The sequence below is a fragment of the Caloenas nicobarica genome, chromosome 1, assembly GCF_036013445.1.
Source record: "Caloenas nicobarica isolate bCalNic1 chromosome 1, bCalNic1.hap1, whole genome shotgun sequence".
NCBI classification, from domain to species: Eukaryota; Metazoa; Chordata; class Aves; order Columbiformes; family Columbidae; genus Caloenas; species Caloenas nicobarica.
Genome location: NC_088245.1, coordinates 193,543,400 through 193,568,332, shown reverse-complemented (window position 1 = coordinate 193,568,332; position 24,933 = coordinate 193,543,400). Strand labels below are relative to the sequence as shown.

At 37.1% G+C, this 24,933-nt stretch overlaps 1 protein-coding gene across 1 annotated transcript in view; it reads right to left on the bottom strand.

Moving 5' to 3' along the window:
• The window catches only part of USP12 (ubiquitin specific peptidase 12), a 39,129-nt gene extending 14,438 nt beyond the window's left edge, over positions 1-24,691 (bottom strand). Inside the window, exons 1-4 of the mRNA XM_065637429.1 lie at positions 24,411-24,691; positions 11,443-11,523; positions 5,355-5,568; positions 1,816-2,042 (exon numbers count right to left, since the gene is read on the bottom strand). Coding sequence (XP_065493501.1) covers positions 1,816-2,042; positions 5,355-5,568; positions 11,443-11,523; positions 24,411-24,458 — 570 coding nt within the window. The 5' untranslated portion in view covers positions 24,459-24,691. The remainder of the gene's footprint in view (positions 1-1,815; positions 2,043-5,354; positions 5,569-11,442; positions 11,524-24,410) is intronic.
• Between the last annotated feature and the right edge of the window lie 242 nt (positions 24,692-24,933).

Sequence of the window (24,933 nt, the reverse complement as noted above, 5' to 3'; positions counted from 1 at the left end):
ATTGGTTTCGAATATTTTGTATTATTTTCTCTATTTTTATTGGTAGCATTAGTAAAACATTTTTAATTTTTCCAACTCTCTTCTCTCTGTCCTTCTTGCCCTCCCAATCACCTGTCCTTAGTGGGAAGGGGGGAGAGGGAGGGGCTAAAAGGGGACGGGGGCGGGGGGAGAGGAGAGGGGCTTAACAATACATCTGCCACGGTTTATTGTTACCCTGCAATCAAACCTTGACAGACACTATTCACAGTAGTACTACCTATTTAATGGGTCTAAATGTATTTCTAAGTGCCTACTTTCAGGTGACTGTGTTTTAACTAGACACAAGCTTATATATTGAATAGACAGAAGCTGATAAAATAGTTTCCAGATTATTAGGGCCTGGTAAACAAATGTCCTAATATACCAAAAAAAGTGTGTTAGAACACTGAATTTAAAATTTGACTGGCCAAGGAGACACAGTGGCAGACATGGCATATCCTGTTCAGCAACAGCCAACAGAAAAATAGAACTGACCAATATTAGTAAAACTCTCAAAATTGTGAGAGGCCTGGTAACTAATAAAATATGCTGGCAAAGAGCACATTGGCATTTTAAAATTTGTTTAAGGACTGTACCTAGATCAAAATCCTGACAGTGGTAAGTCACTATCCATAGTGAAGAAAGGTAATGGTGTCAGTCATGTTAAGAGACTAAGCTAAACTCATGTTTCAAGAAGAAAAAAAAAATCAGTTCCAGAACTAAAAGAGAAGCAATCCACAGTTGCCATGAAATAGTTATTAGGGAGGGGAAATCTACCAGAAAAGAAGATATGGCAGCTGTAAATGAGGACCTAAATTACGCAGCACCACGATCTAACGAAGTCTGCAGTTACATTACATATGGCATTAGGAAGCTATTTTCTTTGAAATAAAAGAAAGGTGGGTATTTCTAGAAGACGGAGAAAAATACATGTGAAATACATATATTTAATGTGATTAGTTCCTCCTTTCTAATGTCATGCTGAAATATGTGCATAACCTAATTAAGGAAAATAGGTATGAGGAGTCATACATAAAAATACAGTCATTCGGCTTTTTACAATATCTAAAGCATAAACCATGACAGAATTACTGTAATTTTCAAAATATGCTGCTATTTCTCCTTCTCAAGCAGGTAAAATTCAATTACAAGTTTTTCTGAAGTATATGCTTTTTCTTATTGTAGACCTATTCTCAAAGAAAATTTTAGTATAGCTTACTCAAAGAGGGAGTTTATTTCTCAGGGTCTAATATTAGAAGAATTCCTGTGGACAGACATTTAGGAAAGGATTACTGTTCCTGCACATCTTTGAGAATCCCAGTTTACTGTCTCAGTGCCAAAAGCCAACCACAGTATCTAGATTTCAATGGCTTTAAATTTAAAAACTAGAAATTGGTGGAAACTGATTCAGAATACTTATTTATGGAATGCATGACATTAAGTTACTGAGACATTGAATTTGACAAGAACTCCACATCCTCAGGTAGCAGGCTTCATTTCTCTTAGGAATACATCAATTTAGAATTTCCTAACATAAATTTTGAAGCTGATTATGATCACACTGGCAAAAATTCAGCTGGGCATTTTCCTAATAGTAATCAAAAGCCTTTTCCTACAATTCATGCATCAGCTGCTGAAATTTTCTCACTAATAAATTAAAAATGCAAATCACTATATGAATGTAAGATTTCTAAAGAAAGAAACTAATCTAGCATGTTAGTCTGAGAAAAATTAATCATGAAACATGAATTTCTGAAACATGGAAGAATTCATTTTACAAAGTATATACAGACTTACAGTTTCACACGTAAGACATCTAGTTTCATTAGTTAATGTTCCCTGAAAGATTTCATGAACCCAGGTTGGGTCTGGTGGGCTTTTATTTTCATTGTCGATGTTGCCATTAGGTAGGCGACCATTTTGTTTCTCTTGTTTTCTTTCCTCTTGCAAGATATCCGCAATTGTATTTAATAGATAGTTTAAGAACTCATGTGCATCCTGCTGCATGTAGTTATCAAAAAGCTCTACAAGATAAAAAAACAGAAGATTTTTTAATTAATCAGTTAGTCCTATACAACAAAAAAGTTTTTAAAAGAAGTCAAATTTCAAGACCAGTCTTTATTTCACATCATGAATCACTCGTGACAATACAACATAAATCCAAAATGTGTACTTCATCAATTAAACCAAAAATATAGGGAGTGGGAAGAGGTGAGGGCAAATCAGCTAACATTCATAGAAATCTCTCAGCTGATCAGAATTAACAGAAGTGTAAACCATTCTGCAAGAAAACTAAGGCATGATTCAACTATCTACACATAGGTGTACTATATAGTACCACCCAAAATGTTATAGCTTATCCTGTCCAGCCTCCAGATGCCAGTCTACAATGATTTGGATCTCTTCCAGGGGCTATGCTAACTCTGCCAAGCTTAGGCCAACGTCTTGGATAAGACAGGGCATCTCAAATCGCATTAGATATTGATATTTTCCAGAAATGAACTGAGAATTTAAGAAAGGAAATGTTTCATTTTCTCTATGTTCTGTCACAGGAAGAACATGAACAATAAATGGTCAAAGCATTGGTTTATTTACTTTCATCTTTAGGGTTTTAAGTCCACTGCTGCTCTGTCATAAGCACAGTGTTATCAAAATTATCAATGAAAATAAGATTAACACTAAAAACTTCAAGCTACTGATATTTTTAAACAACTATTTTATTTCTCAAATCTCCTTAAGTAAGGCAGTATTTGTAGAAGCCATACCAAATTAGACTGAAGTTCTAGCCACAGCAAGAGTAAACAGGTTTCAAATTAGGACTTCAAGTAGATCTGTCAAGATCTGAAATATTGCTTCTGGAGATGGGTGTATGTGGTACCTTTATTACTGGCAGACTTGTTGGATAGATAAGAGTGGATTCACTGTGCTTTCCACTTCACATCCTCAGTTTGTCAACATTTCTAAGCATAATAGTTTTAAGATTAATTCAGTGGAAGGGGAATAGTTTCACTGGCACATACTTGAGATGTACAGCAATGATACAGATTAAAGCATAAAGTTGAACTCCGTTTCTCGCAAGTCTACTCTCTCATTTACGTTCAAACTGGCACTACCTGAAAACATTGTTTATTGGAGTCTCCTGGGATATCAACCTGAGAAATCCTCTGCTGCTACAAATCCTGACATTCGGAACAGGACTAAGAAAACCATAAAGGCATTGAATCACATTTAGTAATAACTACTACTTCTCTCACTGACCAGGAGTTATTACAAGGAAGTTTACCTGCCAATTTAAAAAGCATTCTGTATCACTGGCTACTATAATAAAAGTCTTTTAATGTGCAATTACTTTAATTAATTATAATTTGCAATTTGCCTGTAGTCCAAGAACATACTAAGAGAGTGGCCTTCAGTGGAGGGGTAGTTCCCAGGACTGGAAAGATGAATGAAAAATATACTTAGTGAAGGTTAAGTTTTGAAGTGCATACAGGGACCACATGGAAGCTTTACTGTCATTCCCTTGATGGCATCCTGGAGTAAACTTCAAACAGAATTAAAAATCCTCAATTATTAGCAAAGTAGGGAGAATCTGATCCTAACCTAGATCATTTGCAGAAGTTAAGTAGTGCAAGAGGTCAGGCAAGAGTATGACAGAAGTTTATTTAATTAACTACTACACTATTTTTGAAGAATAAGTTCAATTCTGAATCTAGCCAATTGTAGGGTGTTTTTTTAATCAAGTAAGTCGAGGCAAAACAAGAGCTACAAGACTCTTGAGGTAAAACACTTCAAAGATTCTTCACAGTGTTCCATCATGGACCTCTCAGGGCTGTGGGCCCAGTCAGTAAACTAGCATTAAATACGACAGAATGAAAGTTACATACTGTTCATTTTATTATTAGAAGAAATTTAAGCAAACCTAACAGTATACCTTCAGCTGAATCTTCTTTAAAGCTCAAAATTATATACCTTTACAGTAAGCACTTAATAGCATATGTGATGTTCATGTAATTGCTGTCTGACAATTTAGCCATTTATTTGTAAAAGAGGTGAGAGTATCATCATTAAAAGAGACCTCAAAAGCCAACAAGAGCTGAACTTTCACATCTGATTTCTCCAATGAAGATTTTCCAATTGCCTTCTCCTGCTTAGAATTTTAGTGTCATGACATAATTAAGGATTAGAAAGAACACTTTCTAGAAAGAACTTAATGGCTCCTGTGGTTTACTTTCTGCTTTCCATTTGAACCATTCTCCACGTTTGTCTGAGTTAGTCAACATTCATTGACACAATGAACTATTTCTGTAAATGCATCCAACACACAAGCACACTTACTCAAGTATACTTACTAAAGAATTGAATGACAGTTTTCTATTCTGCATACGTAGGAGATTGTACATCACCTGAGAGCTTTTTTTTAACAATATTATTATAACTCACGGTGTGTATTTGCTAGAGGGGTCACTTCACATTAGGAATGTCATTATAATATTTTCTTTCTTGTTTTTACTACAGAGATGGTCATAACAACATTTAAACACTTTTTAGTTGCATATACAGTCTTGGAGAGATTACAACAGTATGAACATGTCTATTGCAGCAGTGTCAAATAGGCTACCTCATACAATTTATTTAAACCTAGTGGTTATTTTTTAGAAAAAAAATATATTTTTATAAAAGTGTATCCAGATTGAGTAGTAGTTTACAAGGTTCCATTTATGTTTGAACACTGAATGGTTTTCTAAAATATTTTGACCAACTAGGTTGCAGATAAGAAACACAAAATGTTAAGAATCTCTTGAAATTTAGGATACCAATTGCACTAAAAAAAATTAGCCAAAACTATTTAGTGATTTTAAAATTCATTAATCTTTTAAAAAGTAAGTAAAACTAAATTTTGCATAAATTCTAAATGAATTTAAAAATTTATGGGTTTTTAAGCTAGATTCTTGCAGAGAAGTCCTAATGTCCTTTCCACACACTCAGTTTGATAGACTGATTTCTGCATTCAAAGAGCAATGTTTTATTAGACACAGAACAAAAGCTTTACAGTGAATTTGAATTATAAAAATACAATTCATAGAGAGGCAAAACTAGCAAGCAATTTCAAAAACAGCCACTGACAATACACTCTGCTCTACATGAAGAGAGAGAGAGAGAGACAAGGATTCTCTTTCAAAACAGCTTTAGGGTTACACCTTTATTCTAGGGTCACTTCTTTATACTGCAGGACCAAGAACACTTTCCACGCATAACAAATATGGAGGTATTCAATCAAGTCAACTTCAGAATTAAATCATAATTGCTATGATTATTATAGAAGAAAAAAAAGTTACCATTTTCTTTTCGTAATCTTGTTATAAATTTCTTCGGAGGTATTACTCCAACTTTTTTCTTTTGGGTGGCTATACTGTGGAAGAGATCAGCTAAGCATGTCAGGAGATTCTCTTTTTTTCGTGGTTGACTCTTGTATGCTAAGACTTTGTCTCGAAATGGTCGACAAAAATAAAGTGCCTGAAGAACTGAATTGCAGTAGCATGTATTCCCGAACTACAAAATAAGAGAGAGATTTATTAGCTTGCATTGTATTAGTGTAGAGAGGCAAAATTAAATCCAAAGTATAAGAGAATGCATAAGCAGCGGCAAATTTTCTGCAAGTCATTTCTTCTTGACTTTCAGATAGCAAAGCATATTTCTGTTTCACAAAGGATCACCAAGTACCCTGTAAGTAAATGCAAGCAAAACCTAGATAAATTTGAACAACACTAGGTGATTTTGTCTCACTTTGAAATTTAATTTATTAGTAATATTTTGCATTTACTTGGGTCAAAATGTTCAAATACCACCAATTTCACAGCTCCCAAAATATGCCCAGGTAAAAATATCTATCCATCTAACACAAGTCAGCCGCGACAGTAAAGAACAGGCACAGCATGACCTTGTACTGTGAAGAAATTCAGCTGTAAATTGAGAGCTTCTCAGACACTTCAGAAATTGGATACTGCAAATCTTACTAGTGGTGATCAAAGTCTGAAATAACAGCTTTAACCTGTTCCTACATTTTCAGGTCTCATTTTAGGGTGACATGATTGGCATTTAGCAGTTTTCTTAAAAGATTACAACACAGCTTGTTTAGGATTCAAAACTATGGCACAGGTGGTCGTTTAGAATTGAGACTGAAAGGAAAAGAATGCACAATTTGCACATGCGCATTTTGAAGGAGGTGGGCCACTGACTTTAAATGGGGCAGCAGGAAAGCATCTATAACCCCTTGCACCAGGATGCTCCAGATATTCCTCTTCCCCAGACCCCTTCTAGCCCTTGGGCACTTGAGTCCTGTGATCACTGACGCTGTCTCCAGCTCACTCCAACACTGCAAACCTCCCTGTCATCTCTGAGAAGGCATCATGGGCTGTCAGTGAATAGAACCACTCTCATTTTACGCTGCCCACCTCCAGTGAAACCTATTATCTAACACTGAAAGTGTGAGAAAAATCTATATAAGGCCCTCAGCAAGTAATCCAACCTTTCTGCTGCAGTCACTCAACCTGCAAATTGAAGCCCACACCTACTACACACATTCTGTAAAATGTGAAAATAATGTTCATATTTATGTTTTATATAAAGACGGTAGCATATATGGGTAGCAAATTCTAAGAGTATATTGTGATAGGGACACTGTTCAATAGCAAAGAGAGTGCATTTATATTTTAAAAGCAGGTTCTTTCAACAGAGAAAAATAACTAAAAGTTTTTACATCTTAGGAATAACAGGGAAGTAACTGCTTTTTGCTCTCTTCCAATTAAGAAAATGGCAAACAAGAACACCATCCAATTTAAACAGAAAACTGGAAAGTAAATTGTTTTCCCTTAAATTATTGAAATATAAAGAATTACTTTCTAAATACCCAAGACAAAGACAAACTCAAAGAATAAGAAGTGTATTTTTTAAAAAATATATTAATAAGTCTTAAGATCTCCATACTAAAAAGTGAGGAAATTAATGCCCATTATTTTTATTTCTTTAAGCTAGGGAAAAACATTTATACTAGTTTCTTTGTGGTCCAAATTTGCACTCAAGTAGGTCAAGGAACTTAACTGGGGCTTTTTTCCTTAAAGGAAACAGATGAAATCACATAGTAGTTCATGACAAAACATTTAGTATTGTAAGCTAACTATTTATGAATTTACAATTAAAAATACTCATAAAAAAGAAAACTACATTAAAATGTTAAAAAACATCTTGAAATTCAATTAAATGGGAAAAGTGCTAAAATTTCTACAGCAAGTGTCAAAAGACGAAAAGGCAGCAAACTAGAAATTTCATAACATTCCAATTTAAAAAAAGAACAGTCTGATGATAAGTTAATTAGAATGGCAAACACACAGTGAGGGATGACCAAAATGTGAAACAGAGAACTCAGAACACTGAACAAAATTCAGATTAATTTAATACGAATGTATGTTAACCTACATGCCTGTGGGTAGGAAATAAAAGCAAGCAGGTTAAGTTCATAAAAGGTTTTCTTCAATCAAATTCAGAAAGACAGTAGGCAATATAAGATCATTTGAAAACAACCTCCTGAAGAAAATCTTATTAGTTCACATTTGTTTTGTATCTAAAGCATCAGTCTTCATCGCTTCAAATCCTAAAATATTTTTAAAATAAAAGCTTCTAATAATTCAGAAATGATAATGACACCTGTACTAAACAACAAGGGGGAAAAGGTGGGGAGGTTTCTAGACTAAGCAAATATTTGTTACACAAATACATGCTGGTCTTACCACTATTATTATTGTACTTCCCATCTTCGACTCCTACACAAAAGCACACCTCTCATTTAGAAAACACCCAAGACCTTGATCCAGTCTCCGCATCCTCCCACCTCATACTGCACACCTATTTTTCGCCTCCTAATTCTGCTTTTTCAGCACTCAGCTCTGCTGCTAACCTGCCAATGCAGCCTTCCTTCTCCCCCCACTTTGCAGCTGGTGCTGCCTCAGAAGCACAACACTTGTAAGAAAATGTGCAAGTGCTGCACTGTATAATAAGAAGTTTGCAACCATAATCTGAATGTTTTGTAGTGACAGTTTAAACACTCCAACACCACTCTGAAATATGAAAACGCACAGCACTGGAAGACTATCAGACTATTCAAAACAATAAGGATATTTAGCTAGCTTTAGAAATTAGCAGGCTTTATTCAAAATACAATTGTAGGAAAATGAAACACTTGTGAAGTCTGCCTCAGAATAATAACAGAAAATTCTAAGACAGACCATCATTATAAATTATATCTTAATCTGCCAGCCTGTACAGGCTACTGAAACTCCTCTCTCTCATTCAGGGCAAGGTAATGAGACTATATAGAGTTATTTTAACCTATGTTTTTAACTGGTTTATTGCTTGCCTCCTTGTTTCTGTGAGGACCACCTTAAGATGTATGTATCTAGGAAAAGTAAAAAACCAAAATTTCTCTTTTTTTTCAATTCATATTGTTCTTCTGTTCCAAATTCTGAGAAATGAGATTATTTCCTTTCACAAAAATACTGTACTCTGTATGTTTCCCACACACATTTTTTTTTTCTTCCAAAATCAAAGTTACAACACTCAAACCTACGTGGAAATAAAATAAATGAGACTATAACGAAAGTTGCAATAAAACCACCACACACTCACTAAGGCTTATCGCCTTATAGTTTACTCTTGAGATGCAACATAAAACTGCGAAGAAAGTTGGTTGTTGAACACCACAGATCTACAAAAACGAACAAGAGATCTACAAGAACTTAGACCTGCTTAGAGCACTGTCTTTGTGCAGCACTAGGGTTCGTCCCAGCTCTGATGCACTGGCGGCTGTGACAAATTTTAGTTGTTGCAATGAGCCAGGCCAGTAAATAGGATTTATCCAAAACACACAGATCCATTGCAAGAGACTGAATAACCAAACTTTCTGCTCTAGAAGTCTGGTAAACTGCTGAAGAGCTACCAGAGTAGCTCCTATGAGAGTAAAAATGTTTATTATTTCATACTCATTGGATAAAATAATCAATTTAATTTGTGAAGCACATAGATTTGAATAGTTTGCATTACTGCACTGTAGAGCGAAAGAAGAATGACACGCAGATTTGATGTTCCTGATTCTCCATGTGCATGGGACATCATACTAATAACATTTTCATCTTACCACATATTTTAACTATTTCCTGCTGATTTAGTGAATGGTATTGTCCTTTCAAGCGTAAGCTGAATTTTCCATTTAGAGTTTTCATTGACAGAATGAAGCATCCCATCAACCATCTGGTCTTCCATATGCTTCCCATAATTGCCCTGTCTTAATTCTTCTTTTACCTCTCAAATTGTTCATTCAGACATCCTCTGAATAATCCCTAGATTCCACCATAAAGCTGAAGAGGAGATAAGACAGTGCTTCTGCCTTCTCTTCTGTTACACTACCTCTGGAAAAATGTGACATTTACCATGGACAGATCTCTATTTTGGAATTATCATCTTTATCTAAAATCCTGCTCTGCCTTCAAGACATCTCAAATGGCTCACTATCACACAGCTGGAAGAGAACTATTGATTTCCTCATTATCTCCATTTTTCCATTACTCTGGACAAAGTTAGGACAAACAAAATCGATAAACAAATTAGAAAACTTCAGTAGTAAATGTTGATGAACCTCTAAGAGCTTCACTTCTCGTAATTGCTATAAAACAATTAGAGAAATCAATGAAGGCAAAACCTGTGATTTCTATCGCTTCTCAATAGTACTTTTGATTTACTATCTAATATTTCTTTTAAGTATCATTAGCTCTGCCATACTTTCTCAATGGCCATTGGCCGTAATTTGCTAATGAAGAGGTCGCTACCTTTCCTTTTCCTGATAGATTTTAATTCTGCAAGCTTATTATACATTTATGGAATATATATACTGTGTTAGTAGCCACAATCAGTATAACAGATCTGAAAACCATCCAAAAACCAAGATGACTGAATTTCTTTAGCCTACCACTGTACCTGGAAAACAAGGCATCATTGTGCCATAGATGAAATGGAATCTCATTTTACTATTTGTTACAATTCAAAGAATTATGGTCAATGAAACTTTATTGTTTGAAGCTAAAATAAGCAACATTCCTGTCCTACACACAAAGTTAAGAGCACTCTGAGATATCTTAGCTGCGTGCCTCTTATGTATATGCTTGAGGGCGATGACGTAAAGACAGATGTCCCCTCAAATTTCCTACACCCTTCAAACTACAGAAAGACAGAATTTTATATTTATTATATATTAGGAAGATTGTCCTTGATTGAAACTTTTCTTAAGGGTACAAAATATGTAAAACTTCAAGATTAGGCACACAATACAATTTTATTGTTAAGTTTCTTGGACAAGAAATTAGGAAAACAGGTTATCTGTCAACAGAATAACAGATCTGAAAAAAGACAAGAACAGCTTTGATGGAAAGCCTAAGCTCTGCTACAGAACTAACAAATATTAACAGCTGAACTACTGTATGTCCTCTTTTCAAAGAAACAATGCGTCATTTTCAAGGTATTTCAATTTTCACGAGAAAGGAAAAAAATACTGATTTAAGTCATGGCATTTGAGACGCATGTAAATCAGCTTATCACTAAGAGTGTTTACTGACTGCACAGTGTCTGTTGGGATTGCAGACTCTTGAACCATGTTAGTGCTAAGAACCTAAAGGTAGAAACATATGTTAGAGTAGGAGGACAGCTTTAGAAGTAATTAGTTTCACCAAGAAAAGCAAGAAGATAGCTCTTGTTAAATCAGGTTGGTTTCAATATGTACTCTGAAGCCTCAATAAGGAAAAGAATTTAATATTTCTTTTCAGAATAATGCAATTTCTAGCAAGATATACTTTTCAAGGTTAATTGCAGAAATTAAAATTTAAATTATTCCTTAAAACTCACACATGAATCAACCAATTCAGTATGTTTTTTCCACCATTGCTTTCATCTTCGGGCTCAGGGGTTTTTTAAATCTTAATACAAATAGCAGATGTAAACACTTCATATCATCAGTCTTTCATAGATTTTTTTTCTTTCACTGTATTCATTCGCTTAGATCGATATATTATGAACTAGAAGCTACATATTTTAAACAGGTTTTTTTTTTTAAAGACTTATTTTAATAGTAAGAAAGTTATTTTTAAAATATCCTACAATTAAGAAAAGGAAATAAAGGACTAAATACACAGTCTACTTTCAGCAATTATTTCAGTAGCATATTTTTCAACAAGTACACTGAATATTGAAACACATTTCAACAGGTGTGTATATTCAATGACTATTATCTTTCAGTGTTTTAATTATGCACCCAGTCACAGTTTTGTAATTGAACAAAACCACTCATGGAATTTCAAAGCAATGAAGTTATGGACTGAAACTTACATTAACCAAACCAAAATAGTGCTCATTGACTGGAAATTGTTCCGGACCAATCTCTTTCTCCAAAGCTGAGGCATTGGCGCCCTAGAAAAATCAAAAGCAGTAAAGTATTAGTGTCGCAACTACATACACAGTGAATTTAACTAGTTGAGGCAAAAAAAAGAAAAAAAAAATTTGGCAAAGATAACTGACTTGTCTCTGAAAACTCTAAAATGAGTAACTACAGCCATGCGTGGCAGCTCATACACGTCACAAGCATCTAAAACACAGTCACAACTATGAAGTCTGGCCACAGCAAATATATGGGGCAATGAGCTGTTGTTCATAAATAAGCTATATTTTATATCATTTGTAATGAAATGCAGTAATGATTTTAACATTTGTATTTCAATCCTGATTCTTACATTTGCATACTGTCCAGTAACTCAGTCAAATATTTTTATCTCCCAAAACTTGTTGATTTATCTTGATTTACCGACAGGAAAAACAAAACCAAACCACACCTTGGTCACAACTATAGACCTTGCTAACACCAAACCAGTGTCTTCAGATCTCAGACCGTTAAGACTTAAGGTTTACTAAACTTACTTACACTGAAGCTCTTTCTAGTCATGAGGGAGGAAAACAAAAATAAATGAGAGACTAAATATTGAAAACAGATGAGACACCTTCCTATCTGTACCCTGAAAGGGGGGAGAAAGTGGAGTTTGTGACCCAGCTCAACAATCATACATGGCAAATGAACCAAACTTGTTTAGTTAGTCTATTGCTTAATGCAAAGACAAGCTTGTAGGCAGGATAATATTAACCATGGATGTGGAAAAATCAGTCCTTTGAGATATCTTTTGATTCACACTCTCAGGTTGTTTAGATTGTCCATGAAATCATTTCACACAGGTCTTAAAGCAGACAGCAAGTCTTCTGTGCCATAACTTAATACTTACAATAAGGAACCACTCCCTCTTCCACCATCAGAAAATTATTTCAACATAATCCATAATACCTTAGAGATAGATGTTTCCAAGTACATCATTTTCAAAAACATCTCAAAGTTCTATCATTTTCATGTATTATCATGCAATTATACTGTTTTGATGTACTGTATTCATTATTTTCAGAGTGATCTTCTTTAAAAACAATTGCATTAATATAGTATTGCAAAGCAGGCGATACCAGACCAAATGATGAGCTCTGCTTAACAAGTGTAATTCTCATACTGCGTAGCACATTTCAGAAAAATTTTTTAAAATGCAGATTTTCCACAGGAAGCAAAGAAACTGGCCTGTCTTTCTTACACTGATAATATAAAATGTTCAAAGTGCTTTGTTAAATACCGTCAACTTTGTAATATTAAAAGACAGCACAGTACAGCTAGTGTTGGTGTGCATTATAAATGCTGCAGCCTTTGTCCAACAAATCTGTTGAGTTTGATCCTCAACAAGAAGTGAGAGAAGACAACTTTGGCTACTCTGTGGTTCCAGCCAATGACTGTTGACAGAACTGGTGAAATAGACACTGAGTTTCAAAGGAAGAGACGCTTTTCATTTAGATACAGAAAAACCACTACTATGGAAAATTCAGAGAACAAAAAAACCCCAACTTGCTTTCTATTAGCTCTTACACTGACTGCTTTTAGAGAAAAGCAAATGTATCTGTCCCTAAATCCCTTTTGCTGGATACAACACCACTGATATATATATATACACACATATATGTATACATTCACTATTAAACTAATAACACAAGAAGTAATATTCCAGTCTAAAGTCAGGCCTAACTGAACCTAAACTAGCACATAGTATACAGCAAACAGTCTTAAAACCAGATGTGACTCCTTCCCAACAAGTTTTTTTCCTTATGCAAAAGATTTAGCAAATAGCTCTGGACATTACAACAATAAAATTAAATAAAAATCACAAACTGCACTAAAAACAGCACACAGGATTTCACAGATTAATTACAGACAGAGGGAAGTGGGATAGAAATAAAATTAGGACCGTATCAAAATGTATAAAATTAAAATGAAACTCTATTATGTGGTATCTGCCATGACATGATTGTGGTACTGCAGAACTTAGCGCAGTTACACAATCTAGTTTAGTAGTTCTGAAACTGGAATGTAACAACTTGAATTAGAATAAAGCAAAAGATAGGGCAACTCCACACTTGAGTACATATCCACTCCGTTCACAACATAGTCCCAGCTGTTTTTCATCAGTCATATCCCCTGTAATTATCCAGTATGATAAAGCTTCTCCTTTACTGAGGATTTGGCTGCAGGGTTTACTACTTTAGAAGCTGTTCTCAGATAGTGATGATGGTGGTAAGGAAAAGGGGTATAAAGCCTCATTTAAGATAAAAGCAATCCATGACTTCCGAATGTTTAGTTTTGCAGCATTATTGAAATACATCCACAAGTTCTGGCAAAGTGGACATTATTTACAAATAAACTAGGGGGGGGAAAAAAAAAGGAACTAAGGAACTGTGGAGGCCTTGTTATCCTATTGTTAAAATCTCTACTTCTTTAAATAATAAATAAATTCTAGAGCAGGCTTTTAGGAATTTCTTTCTCTTTTCACAGCTAGGGTGGACTAGCTGCTTTGTTCTATCTTTGGAAGGAAGAATATTATGGTATAAACTTTGATGTTTCTCTTTTGTACAGACCTGAACACTGTATTTAGTTTTCTAGCACAATAAATATCCTGACTTGGCAATAAAAAAGACATGCTAAGATACCGCAACATGGTTATGGTTTTCTGATTATTCAAGGCTGTTTCACTTGAGGCTTAGAGTTTCACATAATTTGAAAGCATAGTATTGCCTGTTTGAATGCTGTTGTTTATGACTGTTTTCTTACTACAAACCAGCATAGATGTTTTACACCAATATAAAACCCATCAAGCTACTTAGGCTTCCCTCTACAGCTCTCCTTTTGTCTGTCATAAAAGAAGTTATTCCTCCTCCCAAAGCAATCATTTATACGATGCACGGTGTGTTAGTTGCATGGAGCAAAAACACAGTATGCAGCAGTGGCTTGAAAGAGTATGCTAAAATGTGTGTTTACATCTGACCCATAAAAGCTCTTTTAAAAGCTAGCTATCTCTCACTACAAAATGTTTCCCATTCAACAATACAGTACATATTACCAGTTGACTCTACAATTATGCAAATACAGACACAGAGGGGAAGCACTGCGACATCACCAACTATCATGGTATCAGACCAACTATCATGGTATCTTCTGATCTTTCGGACCAGGAGCCAGCAAAGCTTTAAGGCAGAAGTGGAGTCTACCTCTTTCCATCAGCAGAGATGGACTTACTGCGTTTGGGAACTAGACTTCGGAGATTTCAGTCTGTGATCTGTGCTGCAGAGTATAGAATTTTCTCCTCTGCTACTTAACTGGGATGTGGGAAGATCTCAAAATGAACCTTGCTTTTTTGGGGCATTCTGAACAAACCATACAAGAGGTGCCCAGTCCCCACACAGGAACTTGCCTTTGACATTGTGCAGAGGACAGAAACAAACATCACCTTCAGTCAGCACACCCACCTCCAGTTTCCCTACCTTTCCAAGCAGAAGCACACAAGGTCATCATCCAGCAGTGGGAAGAAACAGAGGCACAACAGAAATACAAAAAAAGCTAATATTGCAATAGTACCAGCATTTACTGGTTTTTGCATCATATCAGTATAAAACTTATACATCACCAAACACTGCCTTACATTACCTGCCTTCCAGTACAGAGATAATTGTGCAGGCATGTAGAAGATATATTTGTCATAGTTAAGGCAATATAGTTTTATAAAGTGGAAAGTTCAGCAACTAAGGTGTGTATACAAGAACAGAATATGAAATCAAGATTTGCATAACTTTTATTTGTTTTTGAAAATGATCCCGGAAACAATGTTAAGATATCAATGATTATAAAAGAGTGTTCTCACACATAATGAAAGTTAGGTGTACAGCTGAACTACTACTATACACTTCATCCTGTGTTTACCTTCAAACTGATATGAGATAAATCATGAGTAATCTTAGTTTCACCATGTTCAAATCAGTTAACTTTATTGTTTATCTCCTCCACAAAGTTCAAAAAAAGAAGACTGTATAATTTGATTTATCAAAGATCCCCTTAGATGCTTAATGAAGGAATAAGAATACTTGTTTACCATGGAAGGCCTTTAAATAAGTTTCTCAACCTTTATTTTCAAAAGAGCTCAAGGTTTCTATAAATTAACACATTTAACATTAACCAAATTAGTGTTTTATTTCAATTTAGTGGAATCAAAGCCCAGAAAACACAGTGGGAGAGGGAAGTGTAGTATCTTTTAATGAAGTACAGTTGAATTTTCCTGATTTTCAAGTTTTACAGAAATACATTATCTCGAAGTTCTAAAATAAACCAAAAAAACTCCGACATCACAGTATCACAGAAAGTTGGGGATTGGAAGGGACCTCAAAAGATCATCTAGTCCAATTCCCCCCCTGCCAGAGCAGGAACACCTAGATGAAGTTGCACAGGAATGTGTCCAGGCGGGTTTTGAATGTCTCCAGAGAAGTAGACTTCACAACCTCCCTAGGCAACCTGTTCCAGTGTTCTGTTACCCTCACTGAGAAGAAGTTTCTTCTCGTATTTAAGTGGAACCTCTTGTGTTCCAGTTTGCACCCATTACCCCTTGTCTTACCATTGGTTGTCATTGTACCTTTCAACGGAAAAGGGAAAAAATATAAAATGCAGACATATGAAGGGGGCTTTTGTTTGTTTATTTAGTTTTTCGTTTGCTAAAGCAATAATATCATTTGCCATTTCTGCTTTTATTACTGCCTTTTCTCACTGCCTCAGAGACCATGCTATTGTGGTGCTACATGTCAAACTAGTACTCCTGAAACACACTAACAGCTAACATATGGATAAACTAATTAGAGCCAATATGTGAAGCAAATCAGTTGGTGCTTATGATCTGACATAGACACTTAAGGTTTCAGAGGTGTTTTGCCAGCTTAATTCTAGGCTGGCTCTGTGACTGAACACCAAGGTGCAGCTGAACTACGTTACTTGATTTAGTTTCCTCCAAAAGGAATCTAATTTATGCACTCCAAGACCACTCCAAGATGCAACCCAAAATATGGTCAATTGGGATGCCTGGGAGAATCATTTCAGAATTGCACACACCTTACCTGAACTAAAACACTAAGATAAATGCACCCAGCACTTGCCTAAAGAAAAAAAGAAGAGCCACCTTATATTAAAAATACTGTCTACAAACATGTCAGCAAGCAGGAAAACAATTGCAGTTTTAAAGTGTCCTACCTTCTTGTTATCATCCAGCCTAGTAGGCAGCATTTCTCTTACAAAGACTTGATTCATAACCAGTTTACCGTGCTTTGAAGATTACACTGGCATTATTGGGGTGGGGTAAGAGGGTTCGATCTATCCTTTTCTAGAATAAATATCAGTTGATAACTTGGTGGGTCATCTTTTCAGTAGTTTGCTGTAACAGCTTTATCCTCTAGTTTTATTGAGCTGCAAATTTCCCAAATAAAACAAAAAATTTCACCTTTAAAATAAATTTCTTATCTCAAAACTCACATTTGTTGTCAAAATTCTGAAGATCCATTTCATCCTTCACACATGAACTATGCTACATCCTTCCCTACAATGTGATCCACCTCCCTCAAGAAGCAAGGAACAAAAAAAATAAAGGTGACTTGCATAACCAAACTATGTTGCATAGGAACATGTAAGCCAATTTTTTTAAACATTACCTTGGCTATAGGTATGTTAACAACAATAAAAAAACCCCATGAAACAGAACTTTTATTCTTCCTAGAGACATAAGAGCATTACAAATAAAAAGGAAACTCAGTAACCAGGAATAGCAATGCTTTCCTGAACAAGAAAAAAACATTACAAGTGTAAAATTAATTTAACTATTTATAAATTTCAAAAATAACTCTCAGTATAGAAGCACTCATTTACTAGTGCTTTCAGGTTTTTTTGCCGTGTATTAGAAGACTCTTCCTTGTGAGTGCCACTAGTGAAGGTATACAGCATTTCATAGTCTACACTAACTAATGCACTGTACTCTTCCAGTCATGTTTTATCAGAATATGTGAATTCCTACATTTCCATGTATTTATATGAAACAGGATTAAGAGCAAACAGAATAGCTATATTAAATTAGTTTGTATCTGCTGTTTGAACTGCCAGCCAAAATGGAAACACATTTATTTTGATACTGTGTCTAGCCCAGGAAGCAGAAGTGAAATACACTGAGTGGGATTCAATAATCCTTGTTGTTCATTTATTTGCAAAAAAACATGCCGTAGCAATGCACAACTTGATAATCTAACTATGAAATATTTGGATATTTTCAGTTAATATTTTAATATACTTACAAATAGTGATATTTTCTTCACCAATTATTTAAAGACGTAGTCCTGTATATTCCAGTCATGTGCAAAGACAAAAGGGGGTTTTTTTATTGAGTACAAAGTAAAACCATCTCTGCCTGGGCAAGGAAAATGATAGCAGAGCACAAAATTACCTCCTCTTCACATTTGGAATGTCTACCACACCCATCTTTTTGAGCCCCACTGAGCACACACAACGTGTTTTCCTTCACAGTAACGAGATACAGTCATACTTCCTTCTGTTTTGAATACTGAAGTCAAAGATAAGTTACTCTCACACACAAAGCGAAGACTCGGAGAATTAGGGCTCTGGGCTTGGCTCTTCTGTGGAATGGATCTTCAAAACATGAAAAGATGTTATGAAGCTTCTACAATTCTTCCCCAATTGCTGCCAGACTTGAAATGGACTTAATCTAATCTACTACCCCCAATTCAGAATGAAATCATACCGATAAAAATTAAAATACTGACAAGATAAGTCGTATTTATACTGTATAATTCCAGAAAATTCCTGGGGTAACACTGTTTATGATATCAGGTGCCTTTGCTTCAGTTTCTTCCGATCAGATGGATTTTCAATAGCATTCATGCAACATATGTTATAATGACACCTATTAAGTGGAGTCCCAAAAGATCAAAACTATTACCTTCAAAGACTTTTAGTTAAAGTTGGAATTACTCTAGCAGACAATATAGGAAGTTTGCAAGATGTATTTAACAGGGGATCTGATGGTGACCTTAGAAATCTTTCACTACCTAAAAAGTACAGACAGTTATAAGACTTATATTCATCTTCTAGAACAATTAGACTTATCTAATCACCCAAAATGCAGAAGGGGAGGAAAAAAAAAAAAATAAAGAAAAAAGAGAACATATTTGCTCAACTATTTCTGTTGATAAGCTGCACACTGTGGTATGTTTCACATGCTTTTTTAACCCACATAATTCCTGTTTCATAAAAACAAATATGTTGCTTTTGTAATTTCCCATTTTCATGGAATTATAAAAAGAATTTGAGTTTATAAAAACTAGTAAAAATGTTTTCCAGTTTGGCCTACTTGTGTTAATATACCATTCTGGTTTTACAACACAAAAAGACCTAGATTTTTTTTTCAACTGAAAGATCAGGTAGACTTTATTGAAATAAATAATTTATTAAAAGCATTTCACTTTAGCGAACTCCCTAAGGTACGAAAACAAAAGTTATCCCCTATATAGGGCTTTTATACACCTCTTTCCTTCAAGAAATTTGAAAGAGGAAAGTATACAAAATCAATTAATGGACAGACATAATTTTATCACATTTTTACAGAATAATTCCTAGAAGTTTTAATGCAAATTAGTTGCTTCAGTAGTTTAAAAAGTAAATATAACTATACAAATGACCAACCTAAATATTCAAGCTTTGTCTAGTAATAGAATCAGTTATTCTCACTGACACACCTAAAAATTCTGTCAGCAAGACTAGAGTCGAAGTTCGTAGTGCATTGTTTCTTTGTGCTTAGAACTTGCAAGATGAATATATGCATACATACAGGTAAATATATATACATATATATATATATGTATATATAGACAGGTAAATAGAAAAAGGAACATTTATATATAAATGTAGGAATAGTTACATTTACACAGTCCTACAATTACATTCGGCCCTTTGAGGGCAACCGCGAGACTGTTGTGGCCCCCGGCCAAAATGAGTTTGACACCCGATTATATAATTGAAATTATCCAACTAAGTCATATGTCAACTAAATAATTCTCTGTGCTGGCAGAAATATTGCTTTACAGCTACACAACTTCAGGAATTTTTTCTTCGTGTCTCATATTTGACTTTTAAAATATTAATTTAGAGTCAAATTCATATTTTGATGCAAATGTAAAGCAAATTTGCACATTACACCTAGGCCTACAAAAATTATTATGACAAATGACATGGCTGGAGTCTTAGTGTCATATTTATAATGAAATATTATCCTGATAAGAATGCCAACAGATGAGTGAACCTCCCTACTGTGGTTTAAGTTCTTACCCCAAGTGCCTAACAAATACTCCAAAGTTTAATGTGCTTGCAACAGAATCACCACAAGAGAACATGTGCCTGAACACTCCAGACCACTGATCAAGGTGGATTCAGGTCACGATGCCAAAGTGAAATGCAGTAGCTGAGACACAGCACATGCTCCTTCTTGCCAACCCTGCTACATAAGCCAGTCAGACAGCTGGATCAAGCAATATCATAACATTGATATTTCCTCTGTGTTACTTTAATCCTGTCCTCTGCTTTCTTCTCTATCACCTCCTCACTTTGAAGTTATGTTTTTCCACAACTTTTCTTTCCCTGCTGTAACTCTCAGCTCTCACTTCTTCCAGCATGAGTCTTCTGTATTCTTTCCTATGTAATCTGGTAACCTGATTACTGATTACTGTTTAAGTATTATAACTTGCACTTCAGAGGAGACTGCACTTGGAAGGAAGAAGAGTGAGTACATCATAGTCATCTCTGGCTGACTGCAAACTCTGGCAAACATCAATTTACATTAAGTGCAGATTTCACAATCGGGTTTGAAAACCCTATTGTAAACAAATAATTCCTTATGGAGTAATGAAGTCTATATATGTGTACCTATCTCACAGTTAATTATAAAATTTTCCTGCAATTAAGTGTTTTTGTAAAGCCTCTCTTCTATGACATCTGAGGCAGGAGCACCGCAGCCTTCCCTCAGCTGGGTGCTCCCAGGGTCTGTTTCCTCTAAACTGCCTTTTTTCCCCTGACATGCTTGTATGAACTTAAGTATCACCAACACCTCTTCACCTTTGACAAATGTAACTGAAATGAGCAAAAGGGTACTGGTGACAGTACGCTTAGACAGGAGACAGGCAGGAAAAGGACAATAGCAAGCCACTCAACATGATCCCACAAGCCTTACTCCTTTCAAAAACAAGACAAAAATCTGGATTGTTAAAATATACACAGATTTCTCATCTCACAGAACACACTGTTACATCATACAATCCACATCTGGCTATGAACTATGTATTCGATGTCAGTGTTGGGGGCTGAATTGATCACTGAAGGCATTAGTGACACTGGCCCTGTATATAAAATGTTAAATTGCCAGATAGAGGAGGGAACACATAGACAAATACCTGAAACATGAAAAGATTTTCATGTATAGTACTACAGCTTCTAGATCAGCATAGTCTTTAAATTTCATTAAACTTCTTCAGGTTGTGCTAACATAACCAACCACTTTCTAGAAGAAACACGGAGAAACAAGTACTACTACCATTACAACTTCCTTCTGTATCTCCGAGACTGATGCCTTTGTACCTTTTTGTAGCTTTTAAGCTACAAAGAAAATTCTCTTTTCTTCAGCTACTGTAAGACTTGATACCCTTCAACTGCTGGCAAGTGTTTGCTGGACTTTAAACAACAGAACTGAAAGTACTAGATTCAATCTCTGGTTTATGGTGAGCATAGCTTGGGGCACATCTTCATTGCAGTTAGCATGGATTACTTTACCAGTTCTCAGCCATGCATAAAAACTCCATATAATTCAGTCAGGTGAGACTTTAACTGCAGTTTAATGCATGGATGAGGGTAAAAGACCAAGTTCTACTTTAAGTGCAAAGACATTTAAAAAAAAAAAAAAAAAGAAAACAAAAAAAACCCCACCACACACTTTTAACCTCATCCATTTTGCAACAAGAATGGTGGGTAAACCACTCTAGGGCAATGGTATTTTCCAGTACTTTTCTACAATCTCTATCTATGTAATTAAGACTTACTACAGCACAAGGAACCACAGGAGTGGTGATGTAGAGCAAAGACATCCAAGGAAGCTCAAAGGGGATAAAACACTAGGAGACAATACTACAGGACAAGCTCTGCCACCACTGGTATGAATACCAGAGTACAGATCAATGAACTAATGAAGCATATCAAAGAACCAACCCTTTGTAGACTGAATGTGCTCCTGTAAGATCATCTCAAAATGCACCATGGTTAACAAACTAAAAATACTGGATATTGGTCTTCACTGTACCCACACAACCTGCCAGTACTGTAAAACATAATATATTGCTTTCTAATTTTCAGAGCTCGAACAACCAAGATAAAACGCATAAAGTAGAATTGAGTCAGTAGAAGTGAAACTTGAATTTGGACATATAAAAGGAAGTAATGAAATGCAGGACTGCAATGGAAGAGGTTCTTCAACATAGCTCCAGACTGTTCTGTTACAGATTGTAAGTGTACGTGCATGTCAGGTTTGTGTGGGCACAAAAAGTCTCTTGAAAAAAATTGCCTGTTACTGGTTTTGTACTAAGCAAACACAAGAAGAGAAGTAACAGCCTGAGAGCTTTAGTAAGAAGCATGGGGAAAGGCAAGAAAAACTTCTAAGAATTTTTAGGAAAGTGTCTGGCAGTTCATCAAACAGTGGGTTGACACAAAGAAGAATTGCCAGGAAAAAAAATTATTATTCAGCATTATATTCCTTTTTGGTTTTGCAAAATATATGCTTAAACATGAATATATGACTCTTGTTAAAATTAAAAAGATCTGCCTAACCACATAGTTCTAAACAACTCCACAGTAAATACCAAGTGCTTCTTCATACTATCTTTACTGAAATATTTTAAAGGATAATCTATTGTATCTATCTATTAAGTACTGAAAAAACTTTTACATCAGGTGTCCTATGCTAGCTGTCCCACCCTACAGCACATTTAAAGCTCATGAATCAGAAAAGCACAGGAAAAATCTTATGCCTGGAGTTTATCCATCTCAGTTCACAGGATTATGATTGGAAAGATAATACCTAATTGCCATCAGAATGACACTTTAGCTAATCGTAAGAAGATTTTTAGTTGAAAAAAAATGTTTTGGGGTTGACCTAAATGTCAATGACATAACGTCATTTCTAATAACCATACTTACAGAATACTCTTAAACTAGCTGATTGGCCTGTCCACACCTACAACTTCTATGCTGTTCAGAAGTAGAAAAGCAAGGGCCTACACTGGACCTAAATCAATAGGCCAGCACTTAATTTATGATGGCAGAAAAGCCAGTGGTCAACTGTGGGTGAAAAGACATTAACTAGAATTGCAATAAAATGAGGTTGTCCTAGTTCAACCACACTGACTCCTCAACAGTCTAACCTAAAATCTAACTACTTCAGAGGAGAAAAACTCCTGCAGTACATAGTATCTGTCCTACAACATTTGGCCATATGAAGATCTTGGTATACAGCTCATGAATTCAAGAAGCCAGACTCTCCAAGTCCAAACAACAAGATATGATCTCCCATTTCACCAAAAATATTACTCCAGCTGATGAACAACCATCTGAGCAATCTCACCTCATGGTCTCACAGTTATTCATTCAAAATTCTCATGAGCCACCTCTGAAATGTCTGTTTGACATGCCCAAGCCTCTTTGCAGCAAGATTTATGAAAACCATAAATCAGTTTCCAATAATATAAAATGTAAGCATTTCCCACCGTTTGACATCACGAGGCATTATAATCCCAATTCAGCAAGTTAACAAACGAGATGACAGAGTGCATTTTGTTCCTTAACCATCTCTTCCCTTCCCTGGTGGAAACAGGTTTGGGAACAAGAACTTTCATTTGGCCGTGGAATATATAGAGAAGAGCACAAATGCAAGATCTTCAGCTATGGACCATCAACACATCTCTTCCATGACAGGTAGTAACTTCTACTGACTAAGGGATATTTCCTTCCTTAAATGCAGCATTCCTCCAAGAGTGAATCTACTGAGCTCCTCACTGCTCTTTAAAAAACACCAAGAAAGCCTTATCACATCTGTGCATCTGCTCATAACTCTAATTTATCAAGAGAGAGAGTAATGAAAAAGCAATCACTGGAAGCAGCCTGCTATCAGGACCCAGATAGCTGCAAACAAGTGGAATTACACGCCAGTGCGTGGAGCGCGCTGGGCCGAGCAGACCCGCGGGATGCTAATTAACTAACCCTTTTGCGGGTAACCAGGGGAGCACCCCTCTGCTGACTGCCGAGGCAGTTACAGCCCCACCACGCGAGTAACGTACTCGGAAAGCTGGGGACGATTACGAAGAGTTTCGGTAGAAGGAGAGCGCTTCTAGAAACCCTGCCCTAAAACCACACTTGCAATAAGCAACCCCGGACGGGACACGACGTCTCGCAGCTCTCCTTCTCAGCTTTCAGCACGCTTTGGGGAAAAGCTGTGGTCCAACCCCACGCACATCCACCCCGCTCATAGCCAGGATTCCCCTCTCGCCCCGAGCCCAACCCAACCCCACCAGCGGCTGCATCACGGCTGAGTCTCCCAAAGCCGATTAACCCCGCTCGGCTCCCGATCCCCACCCACGGCAGCGCTCCCGAGCCCGGGACGCCGCCGCACCACCCACCGCCGGCCGCTGCGCAAACCCGGCCTCCCGCGCAGCCCGCCGCCCGCACGCCGCCCCACAGCCCCTTCCACCGCCCCGCGTCCCCACCCCCGGGGAGCCGGCAGGGCTGGGGAGAGCCGCCCCGGCCCCTCACTCACCATGGTACAGATGGAGGCGATTTTGGAGACTGTCATTAGGATTTCCATCCGCCCAGCGCCATCTTCCGCCCAATCACAGCGCCGAGCCGAGCGGAGCCGGGCTGGGCCGGGCGGGAGTACGAAGGGAGGGGAAGGGAAGGCAGCCGCCGGGCGCAGCCCTGGCCGCCCCGCCAGCGCCCGCCGCGGAGCGCACGCAGCCCCGGCAGCGCCAACGGCCCCAACGGCCGGGCGCGCGGCTCCCAGCCGCCACCACAGAGGTTCGCTCCCCCTCGCCCCGCGCGCGGCCAGCACCGCACGAGCCCGCACCGCCCCTCCCGGCCCGGCCCCGCCTCCCGCCGGGCCCTAGCGCCGCCGGGTCACCGGCCGGCTCCCCGCCCGCCCCTCAGCTTCGGCGCCGCCTGGCGCCCCGCTCCCGCGCCCCGCCCACCGGCCAGCTCCTCTCCGGACCTAGCCCCGCCCCCCGGCCGGCAGGCGCCGCCGAACAGACATGCGCGGCGCGGAGGGGGCGGGGCGGCGGCGCGCG